The sequence below is a fragment of the Schistocerca serialis genome, unplaced genomic scaffold (genome assembly GCF_023864345.2).
Source record: "Schistocerca serialis cubense isolate TAMUIC-IGC-003099 unplaced genomic scaffold, iqSchSeri2.2 HiC_scaffold_1261, whole genome shotgun sequence".
Classification (NCBI taxonomy): Eukaryota; Metazoa; Arthropoda; class Insecta; order Orthoptera; family Acrididae; genus Schistocerca; species Schistocerca serialis.
In genome coordinates this window covers 5227102-5248694 of record NW_026047471.1, presented here as the reverse complement: position 1 = coordinate 5248694, position 21593 = coordinate 5227102, and the positions used below count along the sequence as shown (strand labels likewise).

Genomic DNA, 21593 nt, shown 5'->3' with positions numbered 1-21593 from the left:
GATTTGTTTCGACTTTGATTGTGCCATAGTTTCAGTGCTAAAGTGTAGTTAAACCTCCTGCTTCACAGGTAATGAAAAAGGCACATAATTTGACTTAGAGAAAATTTGATTTTGCCTCGACTATTACCATAAACTAATTTCTGAAGTTTTATTTGAGAAAAACATTTGAGTAAATTGCTATATAGTTTTGAAATATAAACAAATTCACGTGAGGTTACAAATTAACATTAGTAAAACAGTTACAAAATTTGCTTGCAGATTAAATGATAGTTTATGGCCCCCACTATATTCTTCTCTATAATGAGAAAGTTAAACTAAATATTGATTTGGTAAAGGAATCTGAAGTATTTCCATAAAAGAGAGAGCATGTTGCATTTGTGATGTTTGTGTGTTAGTTAAACCAGGACTATTGGCATGATTCACCTAGTCTCGTGATTTCTTTGAAAACATTCTGGTGCTGAATTAATTAATGATTGAGATACTAATTATTATCAATAGGAGTAAAATTCCTTTTTATCTTTCTGTGATTGCCAATTTATGCAGATGGTAACTACTGCTATACACTGCTCAGTTCGTCTGGTAGTCGTGTGTGTTCATTGCACTTTACCAAGAGAAGAAGAATGAGAGTCCCTTTTGCAATATTGTATATAAATTCTTTGAACTTAATGTTTCAAAATTATTTTGCCTAATTAGGCTGGCGACCGTTTATTATTTCATTCACGAAAACTTTCGCTAATTCCATTATTTTCAAAATTAAAGTATTTCTACTAATTGCCATTTATACGCAATTCACGTTCGATACCCTCTGTCCATTAGGTAAACACACGGTCGAACTTCAAAATTCCTTCAAGAGAATAACACTTATTGTATGTTAACGTCATATTTGGCACAAAGTACGTACAGGTGTTATAATATGACTGCGTATTTCGCATCATATTATGAAGAATGCGTCGTTTCATTAGTAATGATAAGTGAAAGAAATTGTTCAACGTTGTGTTTGGTATTAAGCGTTTTTTTCTTTTTTAACCCGACTCCACAGCCGAAGCTGTGCTCGACTGTGATGAAGCCGTGTTGGAAGAAATTTTTACTGCCATTATTCGGCTAACAAGGGGCATGTAGTTCCATGTCAGAGAACTTCGCACCAGCGTCCTGGATAAAATTCTAAAACTCTCGTTTCTGTCCCATGGAGTGAGAGCGTGTGACACAGCTGATGGTGCTCCATACGTCAGACCTGGACGTAAACCCGGGGGGGAGCTACGTGTTATTAGAGTTGAGTAGGCCATTTGCCTGAACCTGACCCCACCCCCTCTCTTCTCAACACAGATCTGACACCACAATATACAAATCCCCATTACAGTCACGAAAACTCGTAGGTACACTTAGCAATAATTCTCATACATCTTGTGAAAATGGGCCGTTGTACGCGAAGGAAGGTAACCCTTTCCGGCTGAACAATCTCTCTAGGTCTCTCATCCAGCAACGCCAGACAAATCTTTATTTTTCATCTATTATTTGTTTATACTGAAGAAAAACATCACAACACCAAGAAGGAGTTTTGCGACATAAGCGGAAGTTGGTAGGCGTGTTTCTACATCCGAAAAATTATGTATATTCAGACTTCGAGACAGTCGTATAAGAGTGGCGCTAGTAGCACCACTATGAGTATGCAAATCAGGTTTGCTCTAAATAGACGCTGTGCTGTAGTTACTTTTGAGACTGGACACGGTGAGTTGATCTTTGTCAAGAATGCCTTTAAGGCGACAAAGACACTATCATCCACATCTCAGTGACTTTAAACGAGGTCGTATAATAGGGCTACGAGAAGCTTGATGTTCTTTCTGCGACAATGCAGAAATACTTGGCATGAATGTAGCCACTGTACGTGATTAGTGGCGGCGGTTGTGACGAGAATGTACAGCCGCAAGAAGACCGGGCTCCGGACGGCCACGTGGCCCTGTCAAGAGGGAAGACCACCGTTTTCGGCATATGGCTTTGGCGCATCGTATTGCATCTGCAGCAGCAATCTGAGCAGCAGTTGGCTCCACAGTGATTTGTTAAAAATCGGGCACTTCACGGGCAGCTCTGAGCAAGACGCCCTGTAGCTCAGATTCCACAGACTCCAAACCACAGCCATTTACGACTTCAGTTGTTTCAAGCGAGATTTCATTGTAGGGCAGGGTGAAGGTCTGTTGTGTTTTCTGATGAAATCTGGTTCTGTTTCAGTGGCAGCGATGGTTAGAAGAAGGCCAGCTGAGGGCCTCCAACCAACCTGTCTGGTGATAGACACACTGGACCTGCACCTCGAGTTATGGTCTGGGGTGCGATTTCGTATGACAGCAGGAGTACTCTCGGGGTTACTCAACGCACCCTGACGGCAAATCTGTACGTCAGTCTGATGATTCGACCTGTCCAGCTACTATTCATGAACAGCGTTTCAGGGATTGTTTTCCATCAGGATAACACTCGTCCACATACCGTTGCTGTAACTCAACATGCTCTACAGTGTGTCGACATGTTGCCTGGCTTACTTGATCACCTGACCTGTCTCCAGTCGAGCACGTATGGGACATCACCAGACGGCAACTCCAGCATCACTGACAACCAGCATTAACCGCCCTGTACTGACCGACCAATGGAATTCCATCCCAAAAACTAATATCCGGCTCCTATAGAGTACAATGCATGCCCATTTCCATGCTTGCATCCAACCTTCTGGTGGTTACAGCGGTTATTAATACACCACCATTTCACATTTGCAATGACATATCTTTCACTTACATTACTCTGTGATCTTGCAGTGTTAATCACTTAAATATGTTACCTAGACAAATGTATTCACGAAATTTCATTACTAAATGGTTCAAATGGCTCTGAGCACTATGGGGCTTAACTTCTAAGGTCATCAGTCCGCTAGAACTTAGAACTACCTAAACCTAACTAACCTAAGGACATCACACACATCCATGTCCGAGGCAGGATTCGAACCTGCGACCGTAGCGGTAGCGCGGTTCCAGACTGTAGCGCCTAGAACCGCTCGGCCACAACGGCCGGCAAATTTCATTACTCTACATTAATTATTTTTTGGTGTCGTGATTTCTTTCCGTCAGTGTATTTGCTAGAGAGTGAAAAACAGGAAGGAGCATAAGGTGAACGGATAACGACAAATCGAAAACACCAAAAAAATGTACAAAAATTTTATTACTTTTATGTCGTCTTTTGTGTATGAATTACAGTTCACTTTCTCATCATTAAAAGTATCGATTTATACTTTAACAACAAAAGAAATATAATATTCCTATGTAACGTGGGAGCACCTGCCCATAGTTTTCTTTATATCTGGTTGGTACAAATGGTTCTAGTGAACTGTCTGCAGTACTTGAATGACAGAATGTCAGAAAAGAGACGATAAGGGCAGACAGAAAATGTTTAAATGCAGTATGGCAAATGCACGGGAATCGATTACTCAGACACAAAGTCCAATTGTTTTCATATATGTAGACACGTAGAAACGAAGTATTTACTCACAACGTAATTTGGGCAGCTGATATTTAATACCTTCCTTTCTCGAAATATAATACACTTCATAAAACATAATATAAAATTTAAGTCCACCTCTATCGGTTTGTGTGCAGCACCACATTTGCTCTCGTTTCCTGTGTATCTGTAAGAGTGTGTCTTAACGCCACATCTCTGTTTATTTCCCACTTGTATGTGGCTGTGACTCAATAGCTATTAGTACGTCATTTCCCTGAACTACTGAACTGTTACATTCGTCAGAGGAATGATAGATGAGCATGAAGTCACACGGCAGTGACTGCACTGTTAATGGGAAACTCGGTGTCTAAATTTTATCGATAAAATTAGAGCACACAGACAAACGACTTGGTGATTTAATACTGAATACGCCCATTATCAAACATAAGGTCACTGAAACAAAAGGCATTTATAAAATATGTCGTATATGTCTTAAGTATTTACTTTTTCTGCACTTGCTCAAACTATAGCACATTTCTTGTATCGAAACATATAGCATTATAGCAAAAAGTGGGAGATAGCAAACACGTATTGGACATAAGTGTAATATGTTGCAGTTGTTGCCTCCAGAAATAAAGGACAGGTACGTATTTCATTTTAAAGGAGTGCTAAGTTCCTCAAATACTACGGGTCATTTTAAAGTAGTGCTGAGTTCCTCAAATACTACGGGGAAAGAATAACGCTGCGTTCTCATTCGCAGTTTTCACGCTGTAACTGTGCCGTAGCTTTTTCGTACTTCTTTTTCATGTTAAAAAGTGACAGTATACCTCTAAATGGAAGAAAATGAGCTTACATAAAATTTTTTAAAGATATGTGCGTATATTTTGGCACTTATTATCTTGTATTTCGCATGCAAGATTACTTTTTTCCATTTTAATGGACGTCCTTTTATTATGAGCTATTAACGAAAACATTTTAATTTGATGATAACGAACCACAGAACAAATGTTTTTGTAGCTCATAAATAAAACAGTCTGTTCACCAGAGGAATATTCTGCCCCTCACGGAGATTAAAAGATTGGAACCCAGACTTTACCTTAAGCTACGTTTATCCAAACACACCTCGCTGATCACCGTAAGCGTTTTTTCTGCCAAAAGTCAGGTCTTGATGGACCTAAACCCACATTATAATTTGATACAACAATACTGATGCTTTGATAGATTGGGTACGGTGTGATAAAACGTCTAGTCCTTTAATAAGGCGAGTTCCAAGTGCTCTTTTGACTAATCGTTGCTCCACGAGCAGAAAAAAAGTATTAGAGTTTCGCCGACTAAGAGGTTTCGACGAGCGGAGACGGGAGTGTTGAATAAAAAAACATAACTGATGAAAAGTTCAGGTCCTCAGATGACTATACGCCTTCACAGAGTTGTTAGCATAACAAAAGAGCGAGGAGGGGAGCTGAATAGAAGTGCTGCGCTGGACAGTTCTGCGGCGTCATCGTCGAGCCTCGGCGACCAACTACGCCTCGCAGACGGTGCCCTTGATGAGGTCTTTGACGGCCGCGGAGAAGATGCGGTAGTTGACCGTGTTGGGGTCGAGGCCGCCCTTGTACACATAGACGGGCAGGCGGTCCGTGAGCACCCAGAGGGTGCCCTCGGCGTCCACCTTGAGGTCGTTGGGGAAGGAGAAGCGCTCGCCGTCGCTGACCAGCAAGTGCACGTTGGCCGGCTCCAGGGGCTTCTGCGTGTTCCAGCACGCCACGCCGTTGCGGTTCAGCTGGAACGGAAACAACAACACAATGTGACAAACATTCTGACAAATATTCCATGAAATGTCAGGAGAACTGTCGGACAACTTTCTGCCATGATATTTCGGCGCAGAATCTTCTGACCATCTTTAGGTGAATACTGACAGCAACGGCACTGCGCTCAAATATTTAAGACAAACGGCGCATGCGCAACGCCAGCTGGACACACCGCGCATGTGCCGGCGGGCTCTCAATTACGTGAGCTTAGTGCGTTTCCTATCAATATTCACCTGAAGAGGCCAGAAGATTCGGCGTCGAAATATCATGGCAACAAGCTGCAGACATCTGGTAGTTCCCGCGAAATTTTATGGAATAATCTGTCTATCTATCTATATCCGGATCCCGCTCCAGCTACTGCCAGGTCTAGGTGCTGACGAGTCCTCTCCATTTGGCTCGGTCCTCCCACCACTTTTCTTCCTCCACTTGCTGCCAGGTCACACCTCTCCTTTCCACAGATATTCCCACTCCCATTTTCCACTGTGTTCTTGGGCGCCCTCTAGGTCTTTTTCCATCCATCTATAGTTCTTCCATAATTTTGGGGAGAGTCTGGCCATGCATCCTCTTAACATACCCGTACCATATAAATCTCTTTTTTTCAATTTCTTCTCTCATACTTTGTTGTTTAAGGTCCTTTCTAATGTCTAAATTCCTTACTCTGTCCATTCATGTTTTTCCCTTAACTGCTCTGAGAAATGTCATTTCCCCTGCTTGCAGTCCCTTTCTGCCATTGTCCATGTTTCTCCACTATAGGTGACAATAGGGAAGTAATAATTCTTATAGAAAAGGAGTTTTGTTTTTTCTAAGACTTCCTTAATCCAAATCAAGTGTTTTATTGTTTGGTAGAAATTGCCTCCCTTCTGTAACCTCCTATTAATTTCGTTGGTTATTCTTCCATCACTACATATTTCACTCCCTAAGGAAGTGAAACTTTCTACCACTTTGAGGGGTTCTCCATTCAAGGTAATATTTCCGTTGATCCCTTTTCCTCTTCCAACGCTGATGCGTTCCTCCCACCTTTGAAGCTATCTACCCAGTTACACATGGTGCAGTCACATTACTGTAACTACCTGCCAAAACCTGAATAACCACCTCTTGCACAGACCGCTGAAGATGTGCAGGAGACTCACTGACATTCTGGAAGGTACCAACAGGGCTGTGAAGCCATGCTGTGACCAGCTGCACTAGGTTTCTCTGTTGAGCATCCATGGTACGTATAGCCCGATTGCTGTGGTCCCGTAGATTCTCCATTGGGTTTAGGTCCAGTGACTTTGATGTACAGTAAGCTCATCCTGGTGCTCTTTGAACCACACACGCAGTGAGCTGTGTGACACATTGCATTGCCCTGCTGGTAGATGCCATCGTACTAACGAAAAAGAAACTGATCGTCGGCGTGGGCATGGTCCACAAGATTAGAGGAATACTTTTGCTGATCCACTGTGCCATCCACGATGATAGCTTACTGAGGAAATGCCTCCAGTCTGGACCCTTCTGAAACTTGTTGCAGGGTGTTTGTTATCAGAGGTTTCACGAGATTCATGCCAACGGCCTTCTGTCTGATGAAGCACAGAGCGTGATTCATCTGGAAAGGCCACCTGTCGCCTCTCGTGAACGTCCAGTTGCGCTATTGGCCTGCAAATTCCAGCCTTCTTCGCCAATGAGCAGCAGTGGCCATGGATGCATGAACCAGATATCTCCTGTGGAGGCCGACACGCAGCAACATTTACTGAACGGTCATTGAGGAGACACTGTTTGTAAGCCCTTGGTTCATCTGGGCGGTCAGTGGCTATTCGTCTGTACACATCTCTTTTGCGGTCAGAATGTACTTATCCAAGGCGACACTCCAACAGGTTACAAACTTAACCATTTCGACATGCCTCCACCCTTAGACCGAAAGACAATAATCAAGCCCCTTTTGGACATCAAATAAATTGCTCCGTTTCCACATTCCCCTAACACACTTTATATGCCCTCCACTGCTAATGCTGCCATATGGTGTCTGAGAGTGGTTACTGTACATTGATGTCGAAACTAGACGACGGTCTCTTTAATGTTACTGGACCGTCTGTAAGGTGGACTTTATACCATGGTGCAACTCGTCGTTTTTCACCCTCACAAACATTGTCAGATGGAGCCCTGGTCTACAGTGGCTCGTTACAGAGTGTCTGTATTTCGTTTCCATTCTGCCGCCGATTTCTCTCGTACTGCACGAATGCGAATTGACGGTGGTTCAAATGGTTCAAATGGCTCTAAACACCACGGGACTTGACATCTGAGGTCATCAGTCCCCTAGACTTAGAACTAAAGCTAAGAGACCGGCCGGAGTGGCCGTGCGGTTCTAGGCGCTGCAGTCTGGAACCGAGCGACCGCTACGGTCGCAGGTTCGAATCCTGCCTCGGGCATGGATGTGTGTGATGTCCTTAGGTTAGTTAGGTTTAATTAGTTCTAAGTTCTAGGTGACTGATGACCTTAGAAGTTAAGTCGCATAGTGCTCAGAGCCATTTGAACCATTTGAACCTAAGACTTAGAACTTAAACCTGACTAACCAAAGAACATCACACACATTGATTCCAGAGGCAGGATTCGAACCTGTGACCGTAGGAGCAGCGCGGATCCCGACTGAAGCGCCTAAAACCGCTCGGTCACAGGGGCCGGCAACGGTGGTTCACTGCGAGGGGTAGCCGTGAGGTCAGGGGCGCCTTGTCACAGTTCACGCGGCTCGCACCGTCTGAGGTTCTCGTCCTCCCTTGGGCATGGGTGTGTGTTTGTGTGTTGTCCTTAGCGTAAGTTGCTTTAAGTTAGATTAGATAGTGTAAGCTTAGGGACCGATGACCTCAGCAGTATGGTCCCATAGAACTTACAACAAATATTTGACGGGGTTCAACCCCTTCCCATTTACATCCGATAGGCATTGTTGTGTAGTCAGCGCGTACACAACTTTCCCAATAGAGCGCGCCCTGCTAAGCACAACAGCGCAGGCGCAGCGCTCGTCCGTCTCCGCACTACGAGATGGCGCTGTCTTACAGACGGACCAAATTCTGCTTCCGCCGATCCGCGTATTAATATGTAATGCAGCCAATGAGATTGCTGCTAACGTAGAACCTTTTCTGCTCGCGGATCACACTCGCGCAGTGATACCTGAACGCTCGAGGTATTATAACAAGTGTACAGACCTTCGATTAGTCAGTCAGCATTAGTCTGCATTAGTCTGTAGTCAAGTTTCAGTCTGCGCCTAATAAGATTATCATATTCCTGTACATAGCCATGAAGATAAATGAATAGACACTTTGTCAAGTATCAGAGATATGAGAATAAGATTAACGTACCAAGACCAAAGGAACTTCAGATTGTCAATTGTAAATAGCATCCCGAACCAAGTTAAGTTATTTTTATGCTTGTTATTATTTTAATAAATGTGTGTGAAAATTAATCAAGTTCTGTTTAAAGTTGGTCACCGTCAATCTGCTACTCTAAGCGTGCAAGTGGCATTTCTATCGTCTGACCTAACGGCAGAAGATAAACACGCCACGATAAGACCACGAGACATATTGCTGACACTCGCCTGCTTCGTTGGAGCGACAAGTCGAATAATCTGATGGTGTGTGTACTGTAGGTCTTACAGTACGCACATCACAGGCATCAAGGATAACCCTTTACGCGACCGTCAGTAGATAGAAGATGCTGTTTTGCTGCATTTTTTTCGAAGTCAGCAAACCCGCTTACTGCAAAACGTAGTGCAACTGGGGGGTGGCCATTCCAACAAGTGTCCTTTCCTCGGATACCGCCTGTGGCATCCACGATAGCCACAGGAGGAACGCAAAGGTGCAGGCGTGCAATGGCACAGTTTACCTTTTTGGTGTCAGAACGGTGATACGCACCTGCGTGAAGAAGAGCACGCCGGTGTCGAGGTCGAGGTAGGAGGCGGTGGCCTGCGTGTCGTTGCCCTTGAAGCCGAGGTCCCGGTAGTGGTAGTAGGAGTCGGGCCCGGCGGCGAGCGCGGCCGTGCGGTTGCGCAGCACGCCGGCCGGCACCGAGAACTCGCGCAGGCTGGACAGCGCGTGGAAGAAGACGGTGCGCTCGCCCTGCGCGTCGGGCCGCGACAGCGCCACGCCGAACACGCCGTCCGTCCACTGGAAGTTGACGTCCTCCACGCGGTGGTTGCCGTGCAGCGGGTCGAAGTGGAAGTAGTGGTGCGTCACGCGCCACGCCTCGTCCGCCTCCCAGCTGCAAAAAGGGTCCGCCAAATCTGCAGGTCAGGCGGCGTCTACAGCTGTGGCCACATGACTGCTGTGCAAAGGAGGACTCGTAGGATCCCTTTCAGACTATTTCTCGCACACTGGACTCGCATTAGGGAGGACGACGGTTCAATCACACGTCCGGCCACCCTGATTTAGGTTTTCCGTGATTTCCCTAAATCGATCCAGGCAAATGCCGGGATGGTTTCTTTGAAAGGGCACGGCCGAATTCCTTCCCCGTCCTTTCCTAATCCGACGAGACCGATGACCTCGCTGTTTGGTCTCTTCCCCCAAACAACCCAACCCCAACTATTTCTCGATTGCACCACTCTCGAATAACACATGGGAAAATTGAACAAATGGTTCAAATGGCTCTGAGCACTACGGAACTTAACTTCTGAGGTCATCAGTCCCCTAGAGCGTAGAACTACTTAAACCTAACTAACCTAAGGACATCACCTGCGAGCGTAGCGGTCGCGCAGCTCCAGACTGTAGTGCCTAGGACCGCTCGGTCACTCCGGCAGTCGAAAATTGAACATCTAAATCCTCATGTAAAAGCTCTAGTTCCTCTCATTTTATCACGATCGTCAGTGAGATGGGATTCAACAAAACTCTGCCGCATTCTATGGAGAAAGTTCTTGATCGAAATCCAGTGAAAACATCTCGCCACAACGAAACACCTCTTTATTGTAACAAACCTATACAAAACGAGCTACCGTTCTCTGAACTCCTTCGATGTCTTCCGATAACCCCATCCGATAAGAATCCGCGCAGTAATACTACATAAGAAGAAGACAAGCGTAGTATAAGCATGAAACTTCCTGGCAGATTAAAACTGTGTGCCGGACCGAGGCTCGAACTCGGGAGGTTCGCAGAAGAGCTTCTGTGAAGGTAGGAGACGAGGTACTGGCAGAACTGAAGCTGTGAGGACGGGTCGTGAGTCGTGCTTGGGTAGCTCAGTTGGTACAGCACTTGGCGCGAAGGCACAGGTCCCGAGTTCGAGACTCGGTCCGGCACACAGTATTAATCTACCAGGAAGTTTCATATCGGCGCACGCTCCGCTATAGAGTGAAAATATCATTCTGGATACTATAGGCAGTCTAGTTACTTCATTGTGTCTTCTACGCTTTCTGCCAATAAAGGCAATATTTGATTCACCTTACTCCCATTCCAATTTAAGGTGTTCATGATGATAATCCCTAGGTATCTAGTTGAAAGGAGAGCCATTAAATTTGTCTGATCTATCGTGTAACTGATGTTTTTTAACAGTGTAAAAGGGCTCATCGGATTCTATCTTACATCGCTATATATATATATATATATATATATATATATATATATATATATATATATATATATATATATATATATATATATATGACGCACCAAGAAGGAATTGTAGGAATTGTCCAAAGGGGACGGAAATCGGTAAATGTGATGTACATGTACAGAAAAACAAACACTTACAGTTTCAAAAAAATTGGATGATTTATGCAAGAGAAAGAGGTCCATAAAATGCGTAAGTCAATAGCGCGTTGGTTCACCTCTAGCCCTTATGCAAGCAGTGACTCAGCTTGGCACTAACTGACAGTGACTGTCTAGTTGACACATTAGAAAGTCTAAATCCCGAGCTGGTTTCGGGGTGCTGAGCATAATGCTCCAAACGTTCTCAATTGGGGAGAGATCGTGCCTGCAAGGCTAACTCAGGGTTGGCAAGCACACGGAAAAACACTAGAAACTCTCGCCGTGTGCGGATGGACGCTATCTTGCTGAAATACAAGCCCAAGATGGCATACCGTGAAGGGCAACAAAGTGGGGTGTAGAGTATCGATGACGTACCGCTGTGCTGTAAGGTTGCCGCGGATGACAACCAAAGCGGTCCTGCTATGAAATGAAACGATATCCCTGATCATCACTACTGGTTGTCAAGCCGTATGGCGGGGAACAGTCGAGTTCGTATCTCACTGCTGTTCGGGACATTTCCAGACACATCTTCGGCCTGAACTGAATGGAGTATAAATGCACTCAGTGATGATTCCCGCTTCGAAATAAGCCCTAATGACCAGCGAAATCGTGTCCGGAGGCGCCCCAGAACCCTTCCGCTGTCATCCGCGGTGCTCCTACAGTACAGCGTTATGACATCGACATTCTACGCCTCGTTTTGTTGCCCTTCGAGGCAAGTTATCCTGAGCTTACATTTTAGCAAGATAACGCCCACCCGCACACGGCGAGACTTTCACCTGGATAACTTCCGGTAAAATACTAGCAACCATGCCTTTCCTGACAGAAAATCACGATTCCAGTTGCACAACTGAGACGATTCTCTATGGGCACACTATTTGATCAGAAGCCGCTTGCCAGGGACGGCGTCAAACGTCTTGAATTCAGTAAGAACGGTGTTCAAATTCCTGTCCGACCATCCAGATTTAGATTATTCGTGATTATCTTAAATGATAAGTTTGGAAAGGTCTCGGCTGATTTCATTGCCCATCTTTCTGCATCTCAAAGTATTTCGCTGTCGACTATTCGTTAAACTGTGAAAATTTATCTACGTTTCTGATTAATTAATCAATAAAACACTCTACTATGGTAAAATACACCGTGAAACTCACTTGAATTCCGTTCACAAGAAAAATGGCAGAGTACTCAAAATGCCGGGTTTCTTTCTTACAGCATTGCCATAGCAACAGTGGCAGATGTGAATACAAACTACGCTGTTTGCCTATCGACTTATTAAACAGCATCAGCAAACAAAATTTACTCAGACGATATGAATGTTAAATCGTTGCAAGAAAATCTACGGTTGTGTCCTCTCTCTAAGCGCACATCTTGTTCCTGTCAAGAATTCTATAGTTCTCCTCAGCGAAGTACTATTTTTTTTTCTGCTTCGCAGTGTGTTGTTGCATTGCCGTAAAACAGAACTATGCAGCCTCAGTACAGAAACCAACATGTAATTTAATGCAAACATCTTTATCTAGCTTAACGCGAGTTTTTCAGTACACTGCCCTTCCTGAGTGCTAAAAGTTGTATCCGCCACGTCTAATCATCTCAATATGTTGACGTTAGTGTTTTGAAACGATAAAATTATGAAAAAAAACTTTCCTTCTTCATCATTATCTCCGCACGGACGAATCCTTCATTTCCTGTAACCGGTCTATGTTTTTTGTTGATTTTCCTCTTTTTTTCTAGCGTAAATCTCACTTAGTACCCCACAATTGTTTCTAGAAACCAATTAGGAACATGAGGATAGCTTCGCGTAGCGTGCTAATAAACACACCACGTTTCTATATTAAATGCAAGGGTATGCAGACTAACTTTACAGTGCCCAAGTCGATTTCCTTCTCCATTCATTTCAATTCGAGTTTTTACTCCATCTACATTGATGAGCCAAAACATTACGACCACCTGATTAATAGCTTGTTTGTCCGTCTTTCGAACGAAACATCATTCTGTGTATCAGGGATCCGACAGTTTGGTGGTATGTTTGTGGAGGTATGTGGCATTAGATGTCTACACACACGTCATGTAATTCGTGTAAATAACGGGCCGCCGATTTGCGTAAGCGATGATGGCGCCCGATAGCGACTCAGATGGACTCCACAGGGTATACAACGGGCGAGTTTTGTCGCCGAGACACGAGCGTAAGTTCGCTATAATGCTCCTCAAACCACTGTATCATTATACTGATGGGAGCTGAAGAAACGATTTAAAGTTTGTAGTGGAGCCGAGACTTGAAACCAGGTCTCATTTCTTACTAGGCAGGTACGCTAGCCATTACACCACCACAGCATAATCACTGCACGGACTACCCCAGTCAAATTCCGTCCCTAACACAAACTTCAGTTCAAATCTTCAGCTTATTTTCCTCTTCTCAGATCGTCGCTACTGCCAAGGCTCTCCGGTATTGGAATAGCACCCCTTTTAATTCATTTCTTCAAATTCCATTATTACCGTAGATAAAGATGAGACTCAACTGTCTCGAGGAAAATTTAATTATATCAAATCCGTAGCACGTCTCTGATTCCGAAACATATACTGCTGAAAGATGACATCGCCGTAGGGGAAGGCATCAACTATGAAGGGATGCAGGTGTTCCACAGCTGTCTGCGTGTCTTCGATTACTACAAGAGGTCCCATGAAAGTGCAGGAGAATATCTCGCATAGCATAATACTGCTACCAGTTGCCTGCGTCGGTGGCGCGCTGCACGTTTCGAGCCGCTGGTCACCTTGACGACAGCGTTTGCGGAGACGATCAGCGACCTAGTGTAGCAAAAATGTGATTCACGCGAAGAGCCGACATGTTTCCATTGAGCGACGGTCGAATCCCCATGGTTCCATGCCCACTGCGATTGTAATTGACGATGTCGTTGGGTCAACATGTGTAGAGGTCAACGGTGGTCTGCTGCGGAGCTCCATGTTCAACAACGGTGTGTTCTCCTAAACACTTGTACATGCGCCAGCATTGTGCTCTTTCTGCAGAAATGCCAAAGACAACCACCTACCCTAGTTTACAGAGCAGACAACCCTGCGAAATCCACGTTCTGTGAAGAATCGTGGACGTCCAACCATTTAGCACCTAGTGCTGGTTTCACTGTCCTTCTACCTCTTTCCGTAGATGCTCACGACAGTAGCACGTGAACATTCGACCAGCTTCGCCGTTCTCGAGATACTCGTTCACAGATTCTGCGTAATAATAAGCTGCCATTTTTCAAAGTCGTTTATGTCAATGGATTTTCCCATTTGCAGCTCATAGCTTCGCTAGGGTGACCTGTCCGTGTCTGCAGTGCTTTCATACATTTCATAGCGAGTCACGTGCTCGCAACGCCACCAGGAGGCATCTAATGTCGCGGTGGCAATGGTCATTATGTTCTGGCTCCTCAGTGTATAATGAATGACCTTGTTGTCAACGGGACTTCCACCCTGGTGCTGGTTACTGTTTGTTTATTTTGCTTTTGAACTCAGGTGGAGCTACGATAGGTTACAGGGAGTTCCAGCGAGCGTTGCGTGTAACACTGTAGAAAGGCACTTATTTTGCGTTATGTCCTAGAAACTCAAATCTGTAGTCTAGTTTGACATGACTAAAATGAGTTGATGTGTACACCGTGGACAGGCTTTAGAAGAAATTTTCTGTTCTGTGATCACCATGGTGACCAAAATCCAATGAAGCTGATTTGTAACATCGTTAAACAAAAAATATCTGAAAGAAATATAGTATCACAAATCCTTTGTCGGAAATCTTGAAGGAGCTGACGAAAAGGAGCATAGAAAAAATAACAGTGACATACTGGCCAAAAACGTATGCACTCGTTAAAAATACTTAAAAGAACATTAGCGTTATGATGCTCTACCATTTGGCCCATTCCCAGTTCAACTCACGAATATAGCGTGGGAAGAACGATTGTTGATAAAGCTCCTTGTAACATTAAAATCCTCTCATTTTCTCGTGACCATTTTTACATCTACAGCTATACTCCGCAAGCCACCTTGGGCTGTGTGGCAGAGAGTGATTGTGTTCCACTGTAATTCCCCACTCCGCTCCCCCCCCCCCCCCCCCCCCCCCACCACCCCCCGCGCCATTCCCTGCTCCACTCACGAATGGCGCGTGCGAAGAATGGTTGCTGGTAAGCTTCTCTAATTTTATGTTCAAGTTCTTTTACCGAGATGGACGTAGGAGAAACGTAGCCTCTTGCAATTTTTAGCAATAGACCATGCCGTGGTACAGAACACCTCTCTTGCAACATCTGCCACAGGAGTTGGTTGATCAGCACAGGAAAGCTTTCGTGCTTACTGAATAAACCTATAACGAAACGGGCAGCTCTTCTTCGGATCTTCTTTATTCCCTGTAGCAATCCTAACTGGTGGGGATCCCTTATGACGAACAACATTCGAGAATCCGTCGAATGAGTGGTTTGTAAGCTACCTCCTTTGTTGACGGACTGCTTTTCCTGAGGTAGGGACTGAAGAAAACGTGACGCCACAACAGTACGTCAAGTCCTTGTGTGTTAGCTCTCGTGTGACACTATCAAGGTGCCATATTTCAACAGGACAATGCTCGTCCACAGTTGGCACCTGTCTCTATCAATTGTCTACATGATGTTGAAGTACTCCTGTGAACAGTAAGATCCCAAAACCTGTGTCTGATAGAACATGTGTGGGGCCTGCTTAAACGTCAACTCCGTCTCTGTGCCACTATGCAGCGTACCCCGTAACGACGGTTGTGGGACAGCTTCTTCCAGGAGAAAATACAACAGATTTATGACACATTTCCTAACCGAATCAGAGCAGGCATCCAGACCAGAAGGAGTGCAACATCAAAACTGATAAGTGGCCTCCAATTGCCAAGTCAGCTGTAAATCTCACTCGATTTTGTGATCACTGAAATAACATCAGATATTCTCTCAACCCCAGAATAATACCTCTGTAGAATCCGGTTGGCGTTGCAGACGAAACGTCATTCACGATATGCAGACCAGGATGACCGCAGACTGCCAGGCAAGCCTGGCAACAGGCTGTGTGTTTACAGATTACGTCTGCTGCTGTGGTCATCGCTTGGCAGTCGCTCCGTCAAGTGGAAATTTTCTAAGCGTCACGCTCGGTGTCGAAACAGCTTCTCAAAGGTCACAGATTTCTCTGTACCGATCTGTGCGGTCAGCGAATGTTCTCAAGCAACTGCTCACACAGCTGAACAGGCACTACACGCAGTATGGCTGTGGTGTCCTCACAGTAACACTAATTTATTGGCCATGGCTCTTCATGTCATGTCAAATGAGATAGTGATTGGTTCGTAATCAGTTCCGCATCCCCTTTGGCCAGAGCTTAACCAATCCCACGTACTTCGCCTCCGCCATTGCTTGTCTTGCGACGTCGCTGTCACAGTTGTAGTTAGCCTACCTTTAATGTCCCTCTTAAGACAGTAAATGCTCGGATGCCTTTAAATTCTCTATTGAATACACTATACTTCCTATTTAGTACAAATGGCTCGCAGAAGCAATCACTCACAGCAGTCGTTGAAGTTTCGGTCTTTAGACACGAGTATGCTGCACTTGCTATCACCATTTGTCCCTGTGATATAGTGTATATCAACGATTCTCTGAAATCCCGGACTGTGCGAAATGGCTTGGTAGGAGGTAGGAATTGAGAGGGAGTGCAAGGTTCGAATACAGTCCGCAGGTTCAAGTAAATGCAGAAATACAGAGGCTTGCGCAGGATAGACTACCATGGAGAGTTACATCAGACCAGTCTTCAGACTAAAGATCACAACAATAACATTGTAATACACTATGTGATCAAAAGTATTCGGACACCCCCAACAACATACAGTTTTCGTATTAGGTGTATTGTGTTGCCACCTACTTCCAGGTACTCCATAACAGCGACCTCAGTAGCCATTAGACATCACGAGAGAGCAGAATGGGGCGCTCTGTGGAACTCACAGACTTTGAACGTGGTCAGGTGATTGGGTGTCACTTGTGTTTGTACGCGAGTTTTCGACACTCCTAAACATCCCTAGGTCCACTGTTTCCAAAGCGATGGTGAAGTGGAAACGTGAAGGGACATGCACAGCACAAAAACGTAAGGCCGACTTCATCTGCCAGCGCTTGTATTGACAACAGTAAAATCCGGAGACGGTGGGGTTATGGTGTGATCGCGTTGTTTTTCGTGGCACTATCATAGCACACATTGATGTTTTAAGCATCTTCTTGCTTCCCATTGTTGAAGAGCAATTCGGGAATGGCGATTGCATCTTTCAACACGAACTAGCACCTGTTCGTAATGCACGGCCTCTGGCGGAGTGGTTACACGACACTAACATATCTGTAATGGATTGGCCTGCACAGAGTCCTGACCTGAATCTCATTGGAATGTTTTGGAAAGCCGACTTCGTGCCGTTACTCACTGACCGAGATCCATACCTCTCGCCAGTGGAGCACTCCGTGAAGAACGAACTGCCATTCCCCAAGAAACCTTCCAACATATGCCTGCGAGAGTGGAAGCTGTCAGTAAGGCTAAGGTAGGCCAATACCATATTGAACTCCAGCATTGCCGATGGGGGGCACCACGAACTTGTAAGTCATTTTAAGCCAGGTGTCCCGATACTTTTGATCACATAGTGTGCCTCTCCACAATGAGCTCAGGAGAAGGTGGCCCACTTGGGCTGCATCTGTACGTGACATTTTGCCGAAAGCCAGACAGGTACACTTTAACTAAAGCGTTTGCTTCGCTCTCAAAGCGTTTTTCTGCTTTTAACGCTGACTGACAACAAGAAGGACGCTGTCAAGTTGAGTAAAGCTTTCTACTTACAAAGTGAGTGAAGCATTCTACTTAAAAACAAGTAAATTTGTTGATGGGTTGCTGCCTTCGTGATAGCTGAATGCAAACACTTGAAGTAATTCTTAGATGTGTCCACGAGAAAGTCCGAGCTGGAATCCTCTGGGGAGACTTCACCCAAGTCACGGAAGTGCCATAACAAGGAGCCTGCGTGAGAACAAGGCGGCAGTTCGCATGTTACCCGCCAGCCGCCGCCAGGGAGTTTTCGACTCACAAGATCGGAAATTCAATAACCCTATATAAAGACTGGGAGGCGTCAGGATGTAATCTTGACCGTTCATTGGGTCAGAATGTAAATTGCGCTCGCAGTGACTAGGGCGATACTATGGAAAATAAAGCACACTCTAGCACGGAGACAGACAGGAACACAGAAGATCAGAGATAGAGGAGAGGTCAGACAGTAATCGAGAGATTGGACAGTCAGTGCGGGAAGATAACAATCCATCGATGAGTGAGAGGGGGACACAGAAGAGCCGGAGAAGAAGTGATTTTTCTGTGGACGCTAACGAGCCCGGGAAGCAGTTTCACATGAAATATTTTATTTTTGCGTTCTAGAAGCATGTAAACCTATTTTCGGCCTTTGAGTCAGATGCATGCATTCATTCCGTCGTATATCGTCACCTTGTGATATACTCATTTCCAATCCCACGTTACGTGGACAAGCAATCCGATGCTTGAATTTTTATGCGCTCGACTACATTTTCCTTGCCTGATGTCAGTCACCAAATTTCATACTGTCGCCGCCTCCGGAAGGAAATCAACATAGACAAAAGATGTCATACATGAGAACAATAACATTCACAGCTGCAACCACGACCACAGGTGATCACCACATCGTACCGGCATCACATCGGTTGCCTAAGCCTGCAAGTGATGAAAACACGTTATTCACTCTTCATGCTTTCCCAGTTACTAAGTTCGTGTCTGTGCTCAGTCAAAATAGCCGTGAAGTATTACTTCTACTGTTTATCTGTGATTAATAATAATAAACGGAGGTATTTTGAAGTATTTGCCACTTTTGAATTTAATTCGCTACAGTTTTGACCTTATTTACGTATCAGTCCCTCAATCAATGGAATTCGTTTATTATATTTTTTACACTCAATGTGGAGCGATCTCTTATTATTCTAATTCAGTTTATCACGTTTTGGCGCCCATAATCCCGACCTTACAAGGGTTCCGAATTGTAGCGTGTAACTACCTCACTGCGTGACAAACAGCGTACTGTGATCGTGTTTTGAATTTGAAGAGTTCGTCCACACATGGGGTACCCTCTTCTTCAGCACGACAATGCCAGACCACACACGAGCCCTGGAACGCCTGCAACAATCCGTCGCCTCGGGTTCACCGTCGCCGATCGTCTTCCATACAGTCCCGACTTGACAACATCCGGTTTTAATCTGTTTCCAACACATCAAACAACTTCGAAGACTTCACCTTGGTAGTGATGGAGCGGCGCAAGAAGATGTGAGGTCGCGGGTGTTATGATTCTCGTTGTCAGTTGTTATTGTGACAGGTGGACAATGCTAAGTAGAAATATGTATTGCAGGTATGGCAGTGAATTCGGTAAGGAGCTGGCTGCACAGTCTGAGATAATTAGTAGTCGTTTGTAAAAAATAATATATATTGTACTTAACCTGTGTTACAGGCTTCTTCATATGCTGCATACATATAATTACAAACATAACTAGAGAGGCATTACTTATGCCATACTTGACTAAGCGCCTTGTTAGAGGTTGCTTCGTATCAGCTGAAGGCTATCCTATATTCCTAGTTGAAGTCCCAAGCTAGAGTGAACGAGAGCTCGCTAGATACTTGTCACAAGCCGCGGAGCGGCGCTAGTCGCGACTCGCGGGTCCAGCGATATATATTACGGATCGCGGTCGATCTCAACCCCTAACAAGTGTGTATCTAACGCTGATATCACAGTGGGTCCCTCAACAACGTCATACATTCATGCGTGACGGTATAAACAAATTGGTTTCTCGTTGGGAGAAATGTGTTCGTCGCAAGGGTGACGATGTTGACGAATACAAGGCCCAGTCACATTACTTTGAACACCGCGTATATTCGACGTCAGCATGCAGTAACAAGTGACAGACAGCAAGTGGCGGCACTAATAGTGGACAGTATTTAAAGTGTCTCAGGGAAGGGGGTGGCCGCGCGGCCGCTACGGTCGCAGGCTCGAATCCTGCCTCGGGCATGGATGTGTGTGATGTCCTTAGGTTAGTTATGTTTAAGTAGTTCTAAGTTCTAGGGCACTGATGACCTTAGAAGTTAAGTCCCATAGTGCTCAGAGCCATTTGAACCATTTTTTTGAAGGGGGTGGGGGGACACAGAAAAGAGTGCAATCGTTATCGTAAAGCGGAAACTGGTCGACTCATTTGAAGTCGAAAAGGGCATACATTGCCTTTCGGGTGAAGGGCGGAAGCATTTCTGCAACAGCTAAATTTGTAAACGGTTGGCGTGCCGCCGTGGTTCAAGTACACCGTACCACCGTACAAGGCAAGATGGTGCTATTCAAAACAGACGCCGAGGCAACCGCGGTGCACCATGCGCCACAGATCATAGGGGTGAAAGACTACTGCATAGATGGGTACGTGCGAATAGATGTGCAACTGTTGAGCGACTGACCGTGCAGATGAACCAAGGGGATACCGACAGTGTCTCCTAAACGACTGTTCAGCGAATGCTGCTTCGTAAGGGCCTCTGTAGCAAACGCCTGGTTCATGTACCCATGATGACCGCTGTTCATCAGCGACAAAGGCTGGAATTTGCTCGCCAATAGCGCAACTGGACATCCACTGAATGGTGACAGGTGGCCTTTTCGGATGAATCACGTTTCATGCTGCATCGGGTAGATGGCCTTTGGCATGTACGGCATGTAGCGTCTGAAAGCAAACACACTACAACAATTTCCGCGGTATGAGGGAGTGTTATTGTCTGGGGAATGTTTTCCTGGCGTTCCCTGGGTGATCTCGTCATTCTGGAGGACCCAATGGATCAGAACAAGTATGGGTCTGTCTTTGGGGACCACATGCGTCCCTACATGCAGTTTTTTCCCCTCGGCACACTGGCATCACTAGCAGGACCATACAAAGTGTCACACAGCTTGCAGAGCACCAGGGTACGCTTACCGTACTCCCATGGCTGTCAAACTCCTCGGATGTAAAGCCAATCGAGAAACTGCGAGACCATCTCGATCGGGCTACTGGCGCCACGAATGCTCAGCCGAAAAAGCTAGCGTAGCTGGCCGCGGTATTGGAGTCGGCCTGACTCCAGATTCCTTTCGTTGCCTTCCACAACCTCTCCTAGCACGTCTCACATTAATGTGGCGGGACAGTGTGAACAGATAGAAATGAAGAACAAAGATACAGATTGTTAGTAACATTTGTTTTATTTGGAAAGTTTTAAAAGTTTTCACTTAAAGAATTCGGAGGTACTACTTTTTAGCTCGCCCACGTAATACTCTTAAAGAATTCTGTTGCATATTACGAAAGGTGCCTTATATACGTCTATTCATTGAATGAAATGTCTTCACCGCACATTATTTATCCACGACAACTACAAAATACTTGTCTCTATAGACTGCCGTAATCAAAATCAAGAAGACAAGATAGAAGCACTAAATAAAGGGATATATTTTTCAAAAACAGATATAATGTCTGATGGGATAAGACCGGTTTCGGTCCCTCTAGAACCATCTTCAGATCTGCAATTTCGGTTACAGGAGTAACTCGTCCACACACAG

General features: G+C 45.1%; 1 protein-coding gene across 1 annotated transcript in view; it reads right to left on the bottom strand.

The window, feature by feature from the left end:
* Positions 1 to 3180: 3180 nt before the first annotated feature.
* Positions 3181 to 21593, bottom strand: part of LOC126438149 (protein yellow-like) — a 71266-nt gene continuing 52853 nt past the window's right edge. The window contains exons 5-6 of the mRNA XM_050090525.1: positions 9158 to 9503; positions 3181 to 5251 (exon numbers count right to left, since the gene is read on the bottom strand). Coding sequence (XP_049946482.1) covers positions 4994 to 5251; positions 9158 to 9503 — 604 coding nt within the window. The 3' untranslated portion in view covers positions 3181 to 4993. The remainder of the gene's footprint in view (positions 5252 to 9157; positions 9504 to 21593) is intronic.